We start from the raw sequence: 20,084 nt of genomic DNA, 5'->3' as shown, positions 1-20,084 counted from the left end.
TTGAAAATTGGCAGAAAGAAATTATCACATTGGAAATCTAAGAAGGTGACAACATACTGTATGAACTGTGATGGAGAGCCTCCCATGTGTTTTAATGTTACTCATACATATGAATAGTTGACTACTTTTAAAATTATGTAATAATGTAGAGTCATGTTGTGGTATCCATAAATAAAATTATTTTTTTGTGCATAAGCAAAATAGATATTGTGAACTTTTAAAATAAAATGTCTCTATAAGGAACAAAATTATTTATGTATATATTATATTTCTGTGTAAAAAAACACTGATCATTAGTAAATAAAAGAATCAGAAAATAAAGAGAAATATATAAAAAAAAAAAAGAGGAAAGAAATACATATAACAAGCACAATAAATTAAACAAGATGATTTACTCCTCAGTCAACCCATATTCCTGCCTCATGAATTACCTCATCAGCATTATTAGATCAGAGGATAAAACCCCCTTCCAATAGTTATTTACTGAGCTAGCAATGTATGCAATCACTATTTCTTATTGGTTAGTGATTTATATTTCTCAAACAAATCCCTTTCCATCTGTTCATAAGTTTTTAATTATGCCCATAAATGCAAATATACAAGTTTCTTTTAAGGTTATATGGTGATCAGCATTCATATTTATAAATTTATGGATACAAAAACACATGTTGAAAAGATTATTTTACTAATTATTAATAAAATAACACTTGACGTTTCGACCCCTGTATCGAGGGCATCATCAGAAGGATACATGCGTTATGGAACCAAGCTACATGCTCTAGCCCTGTATACCGGTAAGCTAAATCTATGTAGTTAATTAATCTTTTTCCTACCCTGACCTCTAGCGATAAAATAAAATAAATAAATAAATAAAAAATGAAATAAAATAAATAAATAGAAATTAAAAAAAATAATAATAAATACAACTACAATAAACTGCTAAAGTCCTCATGTATTAATATTCTTCTGGATTTGTACAGTTCTGATTGTCATAATATGATTTCCTTCAGTTGCTGTTGAATGTTACAAACACTTCACCAAGTTGTCTTCTTGTAGTGGGATTTTTCTTCGGCTTGTTTAGGTTGTTATATAGGTTGTAGATGGGTCCTCCACATTCTTGGAATGGCTAGGCGATCATTTTTGTTGAGATTTGGGTTATGTTTGAGCATTTCACATGACTTTAAATTTCCTCTCAAACCAGGTTTTGGTGTGGTGTAGGGACTTGGTATTTTTCCAATCAATTCTATGGTATGTTTAGAGTGCGTGGTCAGAAAGGCCGGTTTTTCCAAAATGGAGGTATTTAATGTGTCGTTTGTGTTCGTCTTGCCTAATTGGGATAGTTCGCCCTGTTTCCCCCTATGTATGGTATGTTACATGTGCATTGTATTTTGTATACCCCTGGGTGGGCTAGGTGTAGAAGAGGATCTTTAGAAGAACTGAGTAGGTGTCTTAACTTATTTGGGGGTTTAAAGGTGGTTTTAATGTTGCATTTGTGTAGTGTTCTGTCTATTTTTTCAGAAATGCCTCTTACGTAAGAAATGGCAATAGCATTCTTGAAATCTTTTTTGTTCTTACTGGTATCTTTGTGGAGGATCTTGTGAATAGTTTTTTTACTGTATCCATTTTTTATAAATGTTTGGTTGATGATCTTGTATTCCTGGTTTAGAGCTTGTTCATTAGAACAAATAGTTTGAGCTCTGTGTTTAAGAGTGCTTATGACACCTAGTTTTTGTGTTGGGTAGTGGTAAGAATTTTTGTGCATGTATTGGCCTGTGTGTGTAGGTTTGCAGTAGACTGAGAAGGAGACAGAGGGAAGACGTGTGATGAGTGTGTCTAGGAACGGAAGAGAGTTGTTTTTTTCCATTTCAATGGTGAATTGGATACTTTTGTGTTGTTTGTTTAGGTGGCTAAGGAATGTATTTAGTGCTTCGCAGCCGTGGGGCCAAATGGCAAAAATATCGTCGACGTATTTGAACCAAATTTTGGGCTTTAGACATGCTGCCTCTAAAGCACGTTGCTCAAAGTCTTCCATACAAAATCTTCCCTCTTGCTGTCTCACCTTCTCAGTCTACCGGAAACCTACACACACAGGCCAATACATACACAAAAATTCTTACCACCACCCAACACAAAAACTAGGTGTATTAAGCATCCTTAAACACAGAGCTCAAACTGTTTGTTCTAATGAACAAGCTCTAAACCAGGAATACAAGATCATCAACCAAACATTTATAAAAAAATGGATACAGTAAAAAAACTATTCACAAGATCCTCCACAAAGATACTAGTAAGAACAAAAAAGATTTCAGGAATGCTATTGCCATTCCTTATGTTAGAGGCATTTCTGAAAAAATAGACAGAACACTGTACAAATGCAACATTAAAACCACCTTTAAACCCCCAAATAAGTTAAGACACCTACACAGTTCTTCTAAAGATCCTCTTCCACACCTAGCCCACCCAGGGGTATACAAAATACAATGCACATGTAACATACCATACATAGGGGGAAACAGGGCGAACTATCCCAATTAGGGCAAGATGAACACAAAGGACACATTAAATACCTCCATTTTGGAAAAACCTTTCTGGCCGCTCACTCCAAACATACCACAGAATTGATTGGAAAAATACCAAGTCCCTACACCGCACCAAAACCTGGTTTGAGAGGAAATTTAGAGAGTTGTGAAATGCTCAAACATAACCCAAATCTCAACAAAAATGATGGCCTAACCATTCCAAAAATGTGGAGGACCCATCTACAACCTGTATAATAACCTAAACAAGCAGAAGAAAAATCCCACTATATGAAGACAACCTGGTGAAGTATTTGTAACATTCAACAGCAACTGAAGGAAATCATATTATAACAATCAGAACTGTACAAATCCAGAAGAATATTAATACAGTATACCTCGCTTAATGAAGATAATTCGTTCTGGAATCACATTCGTTAGCCGAAACGTGATTTTCCATAGGTTTCTATAGAAAATCATTTAATTCGTTCTGGATGCTACCTACTATTTAAAGATAAGTTTTATAAAATAGTAAAAAGCACACTATTAAAGGGCAAAAGCTCACCAAAGGCTGAGATGAACAGCTACCCAATTAGATGAAGGAGAATGGAAAGTAGAATGAAAAACTGACGATCTTTACACTATTATATACACTTTATTAAACCGAAAATATGTACACAATGTTTTTACTATTCTTCTTCCAAATTTTCAAAGTTTATTCAAAGTAAGTCTCCTCTTCTTCAGTAGGCCTCTGTCTCTTTGCTAAAGGAGAAGTCAAAAATCTATCCAAAGTTGATTGAACTTCTCTTTTTTCAGAATGTTTTTAAAGTGATTCAGACATTTGTCTTCAACCAAGGCACAAAGTCTGTTTATTTCAGCTTTGTTGAGATGCCACTTTATAGCTAAAGACTGAAACTCTTCCCAGTAGTGCAGCATTTTTTTAATGTCACCTGTTGGCATTCTTCCCTTTTTATTGCTATCCTCCTCCTCTGATGAGCACTCTTTATCTTCCTTGTCTCTTTCCTGATTCAGTTGCTTTTTCAACTCTTCAAGATCTTTTGAGTGTTCTTCAACTAATTCTTCTACATCTTCATTTACCTCCAAATGTAATGCTTTGCCCAAGGAGACTATCTTATCTACAATGTCAGCATCTTCAGCACGGGAAACAGCACTTTTTATCTTGCAGCAGTCTGGCCATAACTTTTTCCAGGCAGCATTAAGTGTCCTAACTGACACTTTGTCCCATGCCATGGCAATGACTTGAATAGCATGAAGGATATGATAATGATCCTTCCGGACTTCTCTCAGAGTCAGACTGGTAAATGAAGTTGCATCAAAACATCTTTGGAACGTGTTTTGTATACAATTTCTTAAAGTTTGATATGACCTGTTTTGTCCATGGGTTGCAAAATAGATGTGGTGTTTGTAGGAAGAAATTTTATCTTGATGAAGCTAAATTCTGCCTCCAAATCTTCTTCCAAGCCGGGTGGATGCCCTGGAGCATTGTCCAGAAGAAGTACAGCATTTCAGGCAAGTTTTCTTTTCTCAGGTACTTTTTCACCATGGGCCCAAACACCTCCATGATCCACTCTGTGAATATGCTTCTTGTTACCTATACCTTGGTGTTTGACTTCCAATAAACACTAAGCACGGGCTTGCAAACATTCTCCTTCTTGAAAATTATTGGTGTCTCAGAGTGGTAGACCAACATTGGTTTAATTTTGAGATCACCATATGCATTAGCACAAAATAAAAGAGTTATTCTATCTTTCATAGGTTTGTACCTTGGCATACACTTCTCTTCTTTTGTGATGAAAGTTCTTTTGGGCATTTGCTTCCAGAACAACCCAGTTTCGTCACAATTAAACACTTGTTCTGGCTTGTATCCATGAATGATGGTCCACTTCTGAAATTCTGTAACAAACTTCTCAGCCTCCTCTTTATTTGCACTGGCTCTTTCTCCATGTCTAATTACACTTCATGTTAGAGGTTTAATGGAATATTAACAGCACTGAGAAAGGATTAAAACTAATTTTAATACTTCCAATATTTCGTCTCACAGAGACATCTTCAGGGATTACAAAAACTTTTTGTAACAACACACACACACAAATACAATACAAAAAGTTTTTGTAATCCCCGAAGATGTCTCTGTGAGACGAAATATTGGAAGTATTAAAATTAGTTTTAATCCTTTCTCAGAGCTGTTAATATTCCATTAAACCTCTAACATGAATTCTTCATAGCATTTAAGCCTCAACACACGTATTCTAATTACATATGGATCTCTGACCTTCTCTTGAACTTCTCAAACCATCCTCTTCCTTTCAATTCTTCCTCTGCTGTACTGTGTTTTTTTTTTCAAATTGAGGCTCATTTATCTAGATCATCAGAAGCTTTTCCATTTCTTCATTCATAGAACTTCTTTGGGATTGAGAGGCCAAGGTCTTCACACTAGCTGCAACTGAAGCTGCCTTAATCTCCTCCTCCTTCAAAATTGTAGCTATTGATGGTGATGCTATGCCATGCTTGACTGCTAAATCCACAATTACTCCTCTTTCATATGCTGAAAATTATTTCTTTTTTTTTACTCGATTATGAGCAACTTTCTGCTTTCTTTGAGTTTATCACTTACTTTTTTATTTGGACCAATTGTCAAGAAAATTTTTTTCACTTTTAAAATTTTTTTCTGAAAAATATAAAAGAAATATAACATATAGTATATTATTTATTTAATTAGATAAGAATAGAATTTACTAATTATAAATTAATCCTCCATAGTAGAATTTAGCCAAGTAAAGAATAAATGCTATCACACCTCTCGCATTCACAGCCACACGGAGCATGTGTATGTGAATGCGAGATGTAAGTGTGATAGCATTTATTATACTGGTATGAGGCGTCTCACTTCGCACTGTCTCAAATGTAAACAACCCAGTCGGGTTGGTGGATCTCCCCTATGTTATGTGGTCAGCTCATTTCTTTGTCATACACATACAGATGGAAAAGATAAGCTCCTGGAATGGCCTGGCCATTCATGTTTGCTGCTTTATGTTAGCGCACACATCTACTAAAACATTTGTTAGCCGAGTCCGAAAAGCAGCGAAAAAAACCTTCGTTAGCCGAAAAATTCCTTAGCAGGATCACTAGTTGGCTGAGGTATCACTGTACATGAGGACTTTAGCAGTTTATTGTAGTTGTATTTTTTATTTTTATTATTATTATTTTTTTTTATTTCTATTTATTTTATTTATTTATTTATTTTTTATCACTAGAGGTCAGGCTAGGAAAATGATTAATTAACTACGTAGATTTTGTTTACTGGCATACAGGGCTAGAGCATGTAGCTTGGTTCCATATACGCATGTATCCTTCTGACGATGACCTCGATACAGGGGTCGAAAAGTCAAGTATTATTTTATTAATAATTAGTAAAATAATCTTTTCAGCACGTGTGTTTTTGTGTCGCTAAATTTGTAAATATGAATACAAGTCTATAGTTTGTAGGATCCTGTATTCTTCACTCCACCCAGAGATACTTATAACATACACACACATATCACAGATGTAAATTATTCATGATCCATTTTACAGTACTCGAAGTATTTTTATTCATGCCTATTCTTTCTCTTCCTTCTATTTGCTATTCTTTACATCTTTTAGTAAATCAAGTATAGTAACTAATAATCAAATATATCATTATCTTTAATAATTGTTTTTAATATAATCTGAAAGGAATGTTCCATTTCACCTATCCTCCCCACCGCAATGTGGGATTAGTTACAATCGAAGAAACTGTCATGAAAAGCGGAGCATCTGACAATATGCAGGAATGAAATTGACTGTAATTTTGCTCACTTCACAGCAAGCAAGCTACTATAGCACCGACTTGAAACCTGTTAATATATGTCAAGAATTAGATATTAGAAATGCATGTGGATATGAGTGTGGAAATAATGTCCCTCACAAATGAAAGAAGGTCAGAGTTATCAGCACATGACTACCCAGTCAGATTTCTGTTCCTCATTCAAGTGTACATCAAGTGTAGGTCATTCTTTGGAAGCTGAGTATGAATGTAATCAGGATGGATGTGAGATTCAGATTCTTTTCATGGTTTATGGAAGTGAATGGAATAAGCTGCTGTGGGGTGTTGTGAATACATCTTCAATAAATATAAGGTGAGGTATGATAGATACAAAGATAGTACATCTCAGAGGCCATCAGTGAGCCCTGGGCTTCCTAAAGCTACCCATGTAATAATAGTAATTATTTTGAAATTCTGTGCATAGAGGCTAGTTTATTCCACAGTTTTTCTCATATTGGGTAGGGAACTTTTTGATATGTTGCACACTAGGAGTCTTTTTTATTATTATTTTGATTTATTTTATACATTTTGGATCTATTAATACTAAGTTTGTAATTCCATAAATTTGATTTAGATGGTCACTGAACTATATGTGGGTGGTCTGAAAAGTTCTCGGCCTAACAATGAAAAAACGAATTTATAATTTCAAAATTATTTTTATTTTTCAACATAATCTCCCTTAAGACTAATACATTTATTTCAGCAATGCTCCAGTGCCATTATCCCATCCCTGTAGTGATTCTCAGTAAGATTGCAAAATATCCCTCTACAGCTGCAATCACCTTTTGATTCGAAGAAAAACGCTGACCAACGAGAGAGTTTTAGTTTTGGGAAGAGATAGAAGTCAGAGTGAGCCAAATCTGGGGAATTGGGTGGATGTTCCAACAATTCATAGTGTAGATCCCTTAATTTTCCCATTGCCAAAACACCTTTGTGGGCAGGTGCATTGTCCTGATGAAAGATGATTTTTTTCTTCTGCAAACCGGGTCTTTTCTCACGAATTTTTTCTAGTCTAGTTAAAAGATCAGAATAATATTCCCCAGTTATTGTTTTACTCTTTTCAAGATAATTAATAAACAAAATGACATTAGCACCCCAAAACACTGATGCCATGACCTTGTCTTCTTTGGCTGAACAACCAATTTCTGTCCTGTTTTGACTGCTGTTTGGATTCTGGTATGTATTGGTGAATCCAAGTCTCATCCATAGTAATAAATTGATGCACAAAATCAGTTTTATTCTTGTTAAAACACTCCAAGCACTGTTCAGAGATTTTCATGGGAGTGCGTTTTTGATCTGCATGGTACCCATCTTGCGCAATGCTTTTTTTTTTTTTTTTCATTTGCAATTCTTCATGCAAAATGTATCCTACTCGTTCTTTTGACATGCCAATAGTCTCAGTAATTTCACGCACTTTGACTTGCCGGTCATCCAGTACCATATCATGCACTTGATCAATGATTTCTGGTGGTGTTACACTTTTTTTTTGGACGTCCTTCACTTGGATCATCTTCAAGGCTGATACAGCCATGTTTAAACTCATCAGCCCATTTATTAATTGTCAAAAACGAAGGAGAAGAGTACCCATAAACTTTTATGAACTTAGATTGAATTTCTTTTGGCATTAAACCTTCTTTTACAAAGAATTTTATCCATTTCAAGGGATACAGACAACACTTTGGCTTTTGACAGCTGTATAAAAAAAAGCTACTTGATAGAATGACTTGCAATTTCACATGGATGCTTATGACAAATGTACCAACTTAGAAAAAAAAAGAACTTTCCGATAGTGTTGCAATTTATGGTCGAGGCCAAGAACTTTTCTGACCACCCACGTAGATTTTTTTTTTTCCCTAGAAAACAAACTTCTACTGTTGTGACAGTTCAGTTTGCTGAAACCCTGTCATCAAAAATAAACAAGCTCATAATTTTATATCATCATCATGTTTTGAATTACAGTAATTAGAAAAAAAAAAAAAACTAGGCTCTTAACTATTTGGAGATATATCATTTAATTTGTGTTCAACAGCATGGATTCTGCTATTCTCATTCTACAGCAGACATCCTATTTAGTCTTAACTACCTTTTGGTCATAAGCATGGAAATGTTTAGAGAAACCCATGTAGTTACACGTGATATCTCAGAAGCATTTGATTTTGCCTGGCATCAAGGTTGTCTCAATAAGCTACATCTAACGACCCCAGAGAAGGGGTCATTAGATGTAGAATATCGTTTTCACATTTGGAGTGGTGCACTCAAAACCCCTCTGAGAATTTTTTAATTGTGTGCAGAAGAGAGTACTGCCTAATAGGTGACCCTTCTCTTTCAGCCCCCCCCCCCCCCAAAAAAAAAACTCTTTCCCATAGGTATACATGTTGTTTCTGTAGTATATTTGTCAGCATGCTCCACTGAGCTTACTGCTATTCCCCTGCTTTTTCTGTAATCATGTAAGAACTAGAGCAGCTGCTGTCATCATCCACATGCGGTACAGTTCCAAATGTACCAAACTAATGTTTCATCATCTTCCTTCATTCTGTCAACCTCTGTTCTTTGGAACATCCTTCCCCATACTATTTTTCACTTACCCACATGTGCATTGTTGTGCTATAGATCTTATAACTTCTTATGAAGTTATAAGACCTATAGTCAAATATAATAATATATTTGATAGCCTCTTAAATGAAGCTTCAAAGTTTGCCTTAACCAGACTCTTAAACACTGATCTCAAATATAATAATAGTTTTCAATTTAAGTGGGGATCTGAAAAATGCTGTTATTACAATATGGAATAGTAGTTAGTTTTAAAAAGTCTTCACATATTGACAGTGATTGACAATGAAAGTTATTTAGTCTAAATAATTGAATGTTTATTTTTCACGTGGTTAGAGTATAATAAATTTAGTTTAATCCTTTATCCAAGTGTGAGCAAACAAAGTTTGCGCCTGAAAGTATCTTCAGGACTGGGGTAAAGTGGTACAACACCAGGGCACTCCTTGCAAAGGTGGAGCAAGCCACCAACACTCCTATCTCAGCATCTCCCATAATGCAAAACACATCTCCTTGCAGATATGTCTAATGTTATGCATTAAGGAAAGGGCCACAACCCAGACTAGTTTCGACCTTTATTGAGGTCTCTTCAGTGGGAGCCAGGCCCAAGTGGAGATACCAGGCAGAAGCATTAGCAGGTCATCTCTACCTATAGGAGTTGCCAAATGGTGTGTCACACTTTTTTAATAAATTACTCTGGATTTAGAGAAAGATGTTGAAAGTTTATTTTTCACTTGGTTAGAGTATAATAAATTTAGTTTAATCCTTTATCCAAGTGTGAGCAAACAAAGTTTGCGCCTGAAAGTATCTTCAGGACTGGGGTAAGGTGGTACAACACCAGGGCACTCCTTGCAAAGGTGGAGCAAGTAGAGATGACCTGCTAATGCTTCTGCCTGGTATCTCCACTTGGGCCTGGCTCTCACTGAAGAGACCTTAATAAAGGTCGAAACTAGTCTGGGTTGGGGCCCTTTCCTTAATGCATAACATTAGATATATCCGCAAGGAGATGTGTTTTGCATTGAAGATACTTTCAGGCACAAACTTTGTTTGCTCACACTTGGATAAAGGATTAAACTAAATTTATTATACTCTAACCAAGTGAAAAATAAACATTCAATTATTTAGACTAAATAACTTTCATTGTCAATATCTACTTGCTCCACCTTTGCAAGGAGTGTCCTGGTGTTGTACCACCTTACCCCAGTCCTGAAGATACTTTCAGGTGCAAACTTTGTTTGCTCACACTTGGATAAAGGATTAAACTAAATGTATTATACTCTAACCAAGTGAAACATAAACTTTCAACATCTTTCTTTAAATCCAGAGTAATTTATTAAAAAAGGGTGGCACACCATTTGGCAACTCCTATAGGTAGAGATGACCTGTTAATGCTTCTGCCTGGTATCTTCACTTGGGCCTGGCTCCCACTGAAGAGACCTCAGTAAAGGTCGAAACTAGTCTGGGGTGTGGCCCTTTCCTTAATGCATAACATTAGACATATCCGCAAAGAGATGTGTTTTGCATTATGGGAGATACTGAGATAGGAGTGTTGATAGCTTGCTCCATCTTTGCAAGGAGTGTCCTGGTGTTGTACCACCTTACCCCAGTCCTGAAGATACTTTCAGGTGCAAACTTTGTTTGCTCACACTTGGATAAAGGATTAAACTAAATTTATTATTAGTCTAAATAATTCTTTCTTAAATTAAACTTACAAGCTGGCTGTTTGCTTTGCTTGTATGGAATCCATGCCAGAAAGTTTATACAATATTTTTGTTCCAGACCTGGTTAGAAGAGCAGCTTGGCCAAGATACAGATATAGTTCGGCAGCAGGTATGGCAGATATCTCATATTCCTGACACCCTATATATGGTAGAGAAACCACTCTCCTTTAATGAAGGAATTGTGCCTCTTGGTCATTTGTGCCTCATCCCAAATATGGAGCAAGTGAAAGATATAGTATTAGGTATGTAAATTTCATGTTAATAATTAAATGATATTTGCACATTTTGATAATTGGTGGGGGATTTGTTAAATAATGTTGTAAAGGAAATTTTATATAACACACGTATAAACCACAGTGAAAATTATTTAATTGTAAATATTTCATCCTAAGTATCTTAGGACATCATGATGTCCTAAGATACTTAGGATGAAATATTTACAATTAAATAATTTTCACTGTGGTTTATACGTGTGTTTCTTCTAACCATATAGGTACATTGCTGTATGAAATATATTTTGTGCTCATGTTTCTTTTCATAAACATCATTTCCTTATGTATCTTAAAGATAATAGTGCACAGGATATTATGATAGTACACAATAATGTTCACATCATTACTAGCTCTATTAGTAGTTTTTTCCCCAAATTAATCAGGTATTTTTCTTCAGTATTGTCAAATCTTACATTTCATTAACTAAAATGTAAGATTTGGTCTGTTTCCTGTCATTGCACTCATTTTCTTAACTTATTTTTTTTTTATCCTTTTTTTTATTCTATTTAAATGATCATACCACCTCTATAAATTCTAATCCTCATATTCTGGAGTGCATGATGTCTTCAGAACTCCTCATAGCTGTGATCTCCAGTCTTTAATCAATTGTTTTATTCTAATCCAACTTTCATATTCATTAGTTAAAATCAATTTAAACATTGGCATAATTTTGGTGTAGGATTTTGATGATTTCTTTCTTATTCTTACAAATTAATTCAGCTGATTCCTCATCATAACAGTTTTACATATTATGTATTAGTTGTGAAATGTTTTTCGTGTTCTATGGGTTCACCATTGAGAATATGGTTAGTTCTCCTTTCTCTGGCTGCTTTCATAATTTGTCTTTTTATTATTGTTTTTCAGAGCAGATATGTTAATTATTCAGTTTAGTCTGGAGAGTTGTAATGGATTTATTTAGGAGAATAACATCATTTGCATGAAGTTGTTGGCCTGGTTGGTTGAGTGATTAATGTACCCACTCTCCAACCAACAGGTCTCATGTTTGAATCCTGCTGTGGGCATGGATGTTTGTGATTGTCTTTAGAGGGGAGATGAATTTCATCGCCCAGTGTGAGACCACCGTCCCACTTATTGGAGGCCTGAAGTGGTTTGAAAAGTTCCACGTTTGGTCTCTAGAGTAGGGTTTTTAGATTATGTAAAAAATAAATAAAAAAAAGAATTATTAAAGTATCTATAAAATTGATGGGGGAAAAAAATCCTTTGTCCACCCACTGTACAAATACACTATAGGTTTACTAATAACCTTTCATGGGTGGGAATGTCTGATTTTATGATTCATGTAGATGATGAATAACATGGAGATAGTGCAATCATGTCTTACCTGTTTTACATCTTACCATTCTTCCTGTACCTGCTTCACATTTATATAATACTTATATTCAACAGTGAAATAGTATTTATTAATCACATAAGTATTTTGTTTTATGTATTGTAAAATAGTAGTGTGGATTGAACAGTAATAGAAATTAAAGTAGAAATGAACAGTGAAATGTGTGCATTGCAGCAGAATACTTAGATACATGGTGATAGTAGCTAGAATAAAACACTATTTGTGTGTACGTGCATACATGCATGTACAGTTATGCAGAAGTTTGGTATTATCCCATTGGAACCCATGTGATAATTGTGTCACTGTGGCATATGTATTTTGCATAAATATGAAAGTTTATAGTGCATAGTGTATTTCTTTCATTTCTCACTGCTGTTTAAAACTTTTATATATATATATATATATATATATACACACCTTATCTTATGCATTTTCCAGATTTGCATAACTTAAATACAGGTCTTTGTTATACCATTTTTTATTTTTTGACTGCTTCTTTTTAAAAAAATATATATATCTAGCCAAATATTATTCTTGAAAGTACCCATATGGACTTAAACTCAGCTTCTTCTGACCCAAATTGTTAAGGAATTTTTCTAAATTTTTTCTCAAATATATTACATCTTACCTGAAATATTCATTACAGGAACCTTCTGAATTCTCATATTCAGTTTTGTTCCTTTTTATATAGATGGATATTGGGATTGTTCTCCTATCATCTGGAATTTGACCTTCTAACTAGGCTTTTTGAATTATGCATTGTAGCCATTGCAAAACTTTTTAATACTTCTTCATTTCTGAATATCATCTACTCTATGCGATCTAATCGCAGCAACAGTAAACGACTTGATGGAGGCTAAAAAAAAAAACTCAACACCATCGTTTTGAATTTCCCGACCGAAAAAACAGAAAATCATTACAAGAGGACATCAACAAACTCGCTGAAGAATGCGACAACGATCCTAAGAATATCTTCAGGTGCTACTGTTTTGGGCCTATAAATAAAATGATTGAAAGCTATGCTTAAGAAACATCAACAAAAAAGGTTTGATTTGGGAAAATTAAAAAACACAGAGATAAGAAGCAAATTGAGTCAAGATCTGAATCAAGAGCTAGCACTTATCAAGAATGATGACATCATGAGGGTTGATGAATCGTGGGACAAATTGAAATCTGTCTTCATAGAGAAATGTACCAATACCTTACGTCCTAATAGAGCAGTAAAAAAGAAAGATTGGATGACTGATGAAATTCTTTCTCTCATGGATCAACGCAGATCATATAAAAATCATAATCCAACAAAATATACAGAGGTTCAGAAAATTATTAAACACAAGATCAAAAAAGCAAAAGAAATCTGGATGAATGAAAAATGTAATGAAATAGAAATTCTACAGGAAAACATGACAATTTTAATCTACACAAAAAGATGAAAGAGACCTCAGGTATATATAAGAAAAAACAATTCTGTATCCTTCGAAACAAAAAGGGAGAAATCATATCCAGAAAAGATGACAAAATACAAGAATGGGTGAAACATATAGAAGAACTCTTTACTGATAACAGACAGAACCCAGAAAATACTTATGAACATATGGAAGGTCCATGCATTCTAAAATCAGAGGTAGAATGTGCATTAAACTCAGCTAAAAATGGTAAAGCCCTAGGACCAGATAGAATACCAGCAGAAATAGTAAAGTTATTAGAAGGTGACAACATTAACATATTAGTAAAGCCATTTAATAAGATCTACGATACAGGCATAATCCCTCAACACTGGTTACAGTCGATCTTCATCATGCTACCTAAAAAAGTAAATGCGAAAATTTGTAATGACTATAGAATGATCAGCCTAATGAGTCACGTTCTCAAAATGTTTCTGAAAATAATTCAAAAAAGAATATACAGAAAATGTGAAGACACCATCAGTGATACCCAATTCGGCTTTAGAAATGGCTTGGGAACAAGAGAGGCCCTTTTCTGTTCTCAGATCTTATTTCAAAAATGTAGTGACCAAAACAAGGTAATATTCATTTGCTTCATCGACTTCGAGAAAGCATTTGACAAAGTCCAACATGCTAAAATGATTGTACTATTAAAAAGAATTGGATTAGAAAGTAAAGACATCAGGATCATTGAAAACTTATATTGGAACCAAAAGGCATCTGTTCAAGTTGATGACATTATTACAGACTCCATTAACATCAAACGAGGAGTAAGGCAAGGAAGTGTGCTGTCACCTCTTCTTTTTAACATCTACTCAGAAGCCATATTTCAAAAAGTCTTGGAAGGAAGAAAGGAAGGGATTAGTGTAAATGGTGAAATCATCAGTAACATCCGATATGCCGATGATACAGCTCTTCTGGGTGACAATATTCAGGATCTTCAAAATCTTTTGGAACTAATAAATGCAGAGAGTGAAAAAATGGGATTAAAAATAAATATCACCAAAACTAAATTCATGGAGACCTCCACATAGCCTTTAAAGGAATACGGAGAACCGACCAGGGCTTCTGACCTAATGTCCAATCCTCACCTTCTCGTGGTGCACCCTGTTGGGTATCTACTTGGATACTGAACGGGCGAGGATGGGCTGGCAATTTGGGATTTAGCCGACCAAATTGTATTCTTATTGGTTAAACCAAAATATAGAATGATGGGACAACATGACAAAATTTCATGCCGGCTGGGGCGTTTCCCGGTTAAACAAGGCCCCCGTTGTTTTCGCCAGGGAACCAGGGCGAACAGCTAAAAGTCAGCTACTGGAACAAATCTGAAAATAAACCCCAACTCAACATCACCAGAGTTAAAGATCGGTACTATCAACGTAAGAAGCCTGAATGGCAAAGAAATGGAGCTAGCTGAGGAATTAGATAAGTACCAGATTGACATAATAGGGGTGACTGAAACAAAAAGACCAAAACTGGTGAGATCTTTCTGAGCAATAAATACAAAATGTTATATTCAGGCAATGATAATCAAGGAAAAGAAGGAGTAGCCATAGTATTCAACACAAAATACGAGACTAATCTTCTTGAATGGCAGTCAGTCTTAAGTAGAGTAATGTGGGCAAATATGAGAATGGGGAACTGGACAATGGTCCCACAGAAGGTTCTACTAAGTAGAAGTGGAGGAATTTTTTGAGGCTTTAGAAAAAGCAACTGACACAATGAAAAATGAAAAGTTGGTCCTTGTTGGGGATCTAAATAGCGGAGCAAGAAATGATTGTGAGACATACAAAAATATTTTGGGAAAATTTGGAGAAAAGAGCAAAGCTAATAATAATGGCAAATATCTGTTGGATTACTGCTCAGGACATGGACTGGTTATTACTAACACCATGTTGCAACATAAAAATGTGCACAAATTCACATGGAGAGAAGAGGCTAGGAATAAGAAAAGTCTCATTGACTATGTTATTGTTGATAGTAATGTTTTCTCCCTGGTGCAGGACACCAGAGTGTACAGAGGATTTGAAATTGGAAGTGATCACTATTTAGTCTTGAGCAGAATAAAACTGAATTTCATATTGAAAAGAATAACATGTAAGAAAGTTTTGAAGCGAATAAAAGTTGAGCAGCTCTCAGATGTGAACTGTAGGCTAAAATACACAAAGATTATCGAAGAAAAAATGAAAGAGTTTGAGAACAGGAATCAAACCTTGGAGATTCAGTGGCAAACTCTGAAGAAAACATTGATTGATTCTGCCAGAGAGGCATGTGGTGAGGTTATCTGTAAGGATAAAAAAATCAGAACTCCCTGGTGGACACAGGAAGTTAAAGTGGCAGTGAAGGAAAAGAAGAAAGCATACCAAAAGTTCCTGTCAAATAAGTCAGCTTGTGCTCTTAGAGAATATAGAGACAAATGCAAGAATCCTAAACACTGTGTAAAACTAGCTAAACAAAAATCATGGGAGGACTTTGGCAAGAATATAGAAAATAAATATCAAGAAGGTGGCAAAATATTCTGGAGGTTGTTGAAGAAGCTTAAGAATGGAGGAAAGAGTGCTGTAAAAGGAATTAGAGATGATAAAGGTGACATGAAAACGGGAGAAAAAGATATCCTTGAAGTATGGAGTGATTACTTTGAAAAACTGCTAAATGAAACAAGCAGTGATGAGAGCACAGTGGTAAAAAACACTGACCAGGCATGCAGTCAGGAATACATATCCATACTAGAAGTAGAAAAAGCCATCAAAGGCTTGAAATGTGGAAAGGCAGCAGGAGTAGATGATATTCGACCAGAAATGCTGAAGTATGGTGGTATACGAATCTTACAGTGGCTGCACTGCATAGTTCAGAAAGCCTGGACAGAGCTGATGATTGGAGTAGAGCTCTCATAGTACCCATATATAAAAAGGGAAATAAAACTGCATGTGAAAATTACAGAGGTATTTCCCTACTGAGTGTTCCTGGCAAGATCTATGCAAGTGTACTTGAGAAACGGTTGAGAAGAATTGTGGAAGAAAAGCTTGGTGAAGAACAAGTTGGATTCAGGCCAAATAGAGGCTGTCAGGATCAGATCTTCACTTTACGACAAATAGTCGAGAAAGCATGGGAATATAACAAAGATCTGTATTTAAGTTTTGTCGATCTGGAAAAGGCATATGACAAGGTGCCAAGAGACAAGCTATTCATTACGCTGCAGTTATATGGTGTCAATGGGGCATTATATCAAGCAATACTTAGTCTTTATTTGAGTTGTAAGTCAGCAGTTAGAATTGAAGGAAGTACAGGAAGATGGTTTAATGTTAAATCTGGTGTGAGAGAAGGATGTACATTATCCCCTCTGTTATTCATTATCTATATGGATCACATTATGAAAGAAAGTGGTATTAAACATGATATCAAAATTGGAGATGTTAATGTCAGCTCTTTGTTTTGATGCGGATGATGTTATACTTTTAAATAAATCCGCTACAAGATTCCCTGTCTAAATTGAATAACTGTTGTAACAGATATGGTATGAAGGTCAGCAATAGCAAGACAAAGACAATGAAAATAGGCAGAAGCATTGAAAATATAAACTGCATTGTGAATGGAGAACTTGTGGAACAAGTAAAACATTTCAGCTATTTAGGCACGATTTTTACTGAAGATGGTAAATTAAATATAGAAATAGACAACAGGATCAGCAAAGCTGGTATGGTGGGAAGTCAATTGAATAAATTCATATGGAATAAGAGAGAAATTAGTCAGAACACTAAATTAGCTGTATACAAGACAGTGTTCAAACCAGTTTTAACTTATGGATCTGAGAGCTGGGTCAGAAGTAAAACACTTGACCAAAGACTAGAGACCACAGATATGAGAATCCTGAGAAAGATTATAGGCGTGAACAGATGGCATCAATGGCAATATCATATTAAAAACGAGGATATTAGGAAAGAACTTGATATTGTCAGCATCCAGGAATGCGTTAGCAGAGCTAATCTCAGGTGGTATGGTCACTTAAACAGAATGGATGAGATAAGATTAGCAAAACAAGTGTTCTCTGCCAGGTTGCCAGCAAAACGACCCAGAGGAAGACCAAGATATAGGTGGATTGATACAGTACAAAGTGCTTTAGACGATAGAAATATAAGATCTGACAATGTTGGAGTCTTGACAAGTAACAGACTGATTTGGAGGAAAATTGTAGATAGGAAATTAATAATAATGTAATTTTTTTCATGTAGTACTATCATATCCTGTACACTCCTTGAGGGTACATGGCAGAAATTTGATGATGATGATGAAGTAAGAAACGAATTCTTAATTTAGCACTTTCTTTAAATAGGAAACAAATACAAAGAGTGGCAAAGTTTAAATATCTCGGATGCTGGTTAAATGAAGATTGCAATCCAGAAATGGGAATAAAAGTTAGAATTGAAAAGGCAAGAAAAAATTTTCTCTTGATGAAATCAACACTGTGTAACTGCAGTTTAAACCTAGAACTTAGAGTACGCATGGTTAAATGCTATGTATGGTCTGTACTGCTGTACGGTGCAGAAACTTGGACCTTGAAGACAACATCAATAAAAAGACTTGAAGCCTTTGAGATGTGGTTATACAGACGAATGTTAAAAATCCCATGGACAGCAAAAACGTCCATGCAGGAAGTACTGGAACAAATGGGGAAATCACGTGAACTTTTAGATACCATAAAAAGAAGGAAAACTGCATATCTTGGTCACCTACTTTGTAATGAAAAATATAAGATACTTCAATTGATTATAAAAGGGAAGATAAATGGAAGAAGAGGACAAGAAAGACGAAGAAAATCTTGGCTGGCAGATATCAGACAGTGGACTGGCATGAACTCTGAGAGACTGCTCAGAATAGCTGAGAATCGCTCAAAATTTGCCAAGGTGGTCGCCGACCTCCGATAGGAGATGGCACTCAAAGAAGAAGAAATAAAAGGAAGGATGGTATGAACTTCCCGTGCCTAGTAAAAGTGACTTTGCGACATGCCGCAAAGTCTTATAACTCAAGTCTTTGCTCATGAGAGATCCCATTAGAATGTAAAGAACATATGATTCTTCCATTGTACAATTATGGTGCAAAAACCAGTATGTTGTGTCCTACTACTGACCTCAGTATCTCTGGAATGGTGTTGAAGATTTTAGAGAAGTTGGTAAGAACTCATATAGAGAAATGGGTCGACACAAAAGCTACACTTTCACAGAAATGCATGGGTTTACTAAAGGAAGTCATGTTTTAAAGATTTGTTCATATTTTACAACATTACTGCTGAGTTGGATAAAGGGAATGGATATGTTATTATAATGTTGGACTTTGCTCATTTGATGGGATACCACATTAAAATCTGTTGCATAAACTGGAGCATGTGAGGAATGGAATGTAAACTAGTGACTTGGATAAATGGGTTGCTGCTGGATATGTATCAGATGGTGGTGAGAATCTACTAGTTGGTGACCAGTGGTGTATTCCAGGAATCATTCCTTTGACCATTGTTGTTCATTCTGTACGTTAATGATATTGGAAAGGATCTGACAGATGTTCCACTGTTTGCTGATAATGCAAAGATAGGCAGAGCATTCAGGGATGCTGCTGATATTCAGTTCTCTCAGAACGATTTGAATAATCTGAATCAGTAGGCAAATGATATGGCTGTTAATTCAGTAAGTATAAAGTTATACGCTTTAGCATGATGAGATTTCCAAAAGCATATTATATTGGTGGGATTATGTTTGAAGTAACTGATGAGGCTAGATATCTTGGAGTTATGGTGGATATAAAGTTGAAGCTCAAGGGTCATATAGCAAGTATTGCAAATTCAACTCGGAGGATAATTGCAGTGTTGAAACAAACATTGACATGTAAGAATATGGAAGGTGTTTTGCTTCTTTAAGAAGCTGTGGAAAGGTGCTAGAAGAGTTACAAAAATTATATTGGGATTATGGAATGTAGATTATGAGAATAGATTCAGAGTATGTGGACTGCAGATACTGTTAAACAGGAAAAAGTGGGGGGTGATATGATAGAAGTCTATAAACTTCGGAAGTTGTGTTATACATTATCAACTGATGAAATTTTTCATTATACTGAAGGTGGGGAGAGGACAACAGGTTATTTGTGGAATAATTTAAGTTTATGTGCAGTTAAGGATTTGATGAGATCTAGATCTTTCTTTCTCAGAGCAATGAGCAAATGAACAGTTTGCATGTTGAAGTAGTGAGTTCATCCAGTGCAAATGAGTTTATGAGAATCTAAGACAGCTAGTGTGGGTGATCTGTGGCCTCCCTCAATGATTCTTCACTGACTATAAGTCTCAGACAATAGTAATAATAATCCCCTGGATAAATGGGTA

The 20,084-nt window shown here is 35.3% G+C and overlaps 1 protein-coding gene across 6 annotated transcripts in view; it reads left to right on the top strand.

Moving 5' to 3' along the window:
- LOC150110317 (BTB/POZ domain-containing protein 7) overlaps nucleotides 1-20,084 on the top strand; it is a 390,589-nt gene that overhangs the window by 165,896 nt on the left and 204,609 nt on the right. For all 6 annotated transcript variants that reach the window (XM_090398870.1, XM_090398905.1, XM_090398888.1 and 3 more), the window contains one exon: nucleotides 10,708-10,891. In XM_090398870.1, coding sequence (XP_090254996.1) covers nucleotides 10,708-10,891 — 184 coding nt within the window. The remainder of the gene's footprint in view (nucleotides 1-10,707; nucleotides 10,892-20,084) is intronic.

Source organism: Typopeltis vanoorti, chromosome 1 (assembly GCF_054136105.1).
Source record: "Typopeltis vanoorti isolate ZY-2024b chromosome 1, IOZ_Tvanoo_1.0, whole genome shotgun sequence".
Taxonomy (NCBI): Eukaryota; Metazoa; Arthropoda; class Arachnida; order Uropygi; family Thelyphonidae; genus Typopeltis; species Typopeltis vanoorti.
Note: the sequence above shows the minus strand (reverse complement) of the source record. Positions and strands in the feature narration are given on the sequence as shown.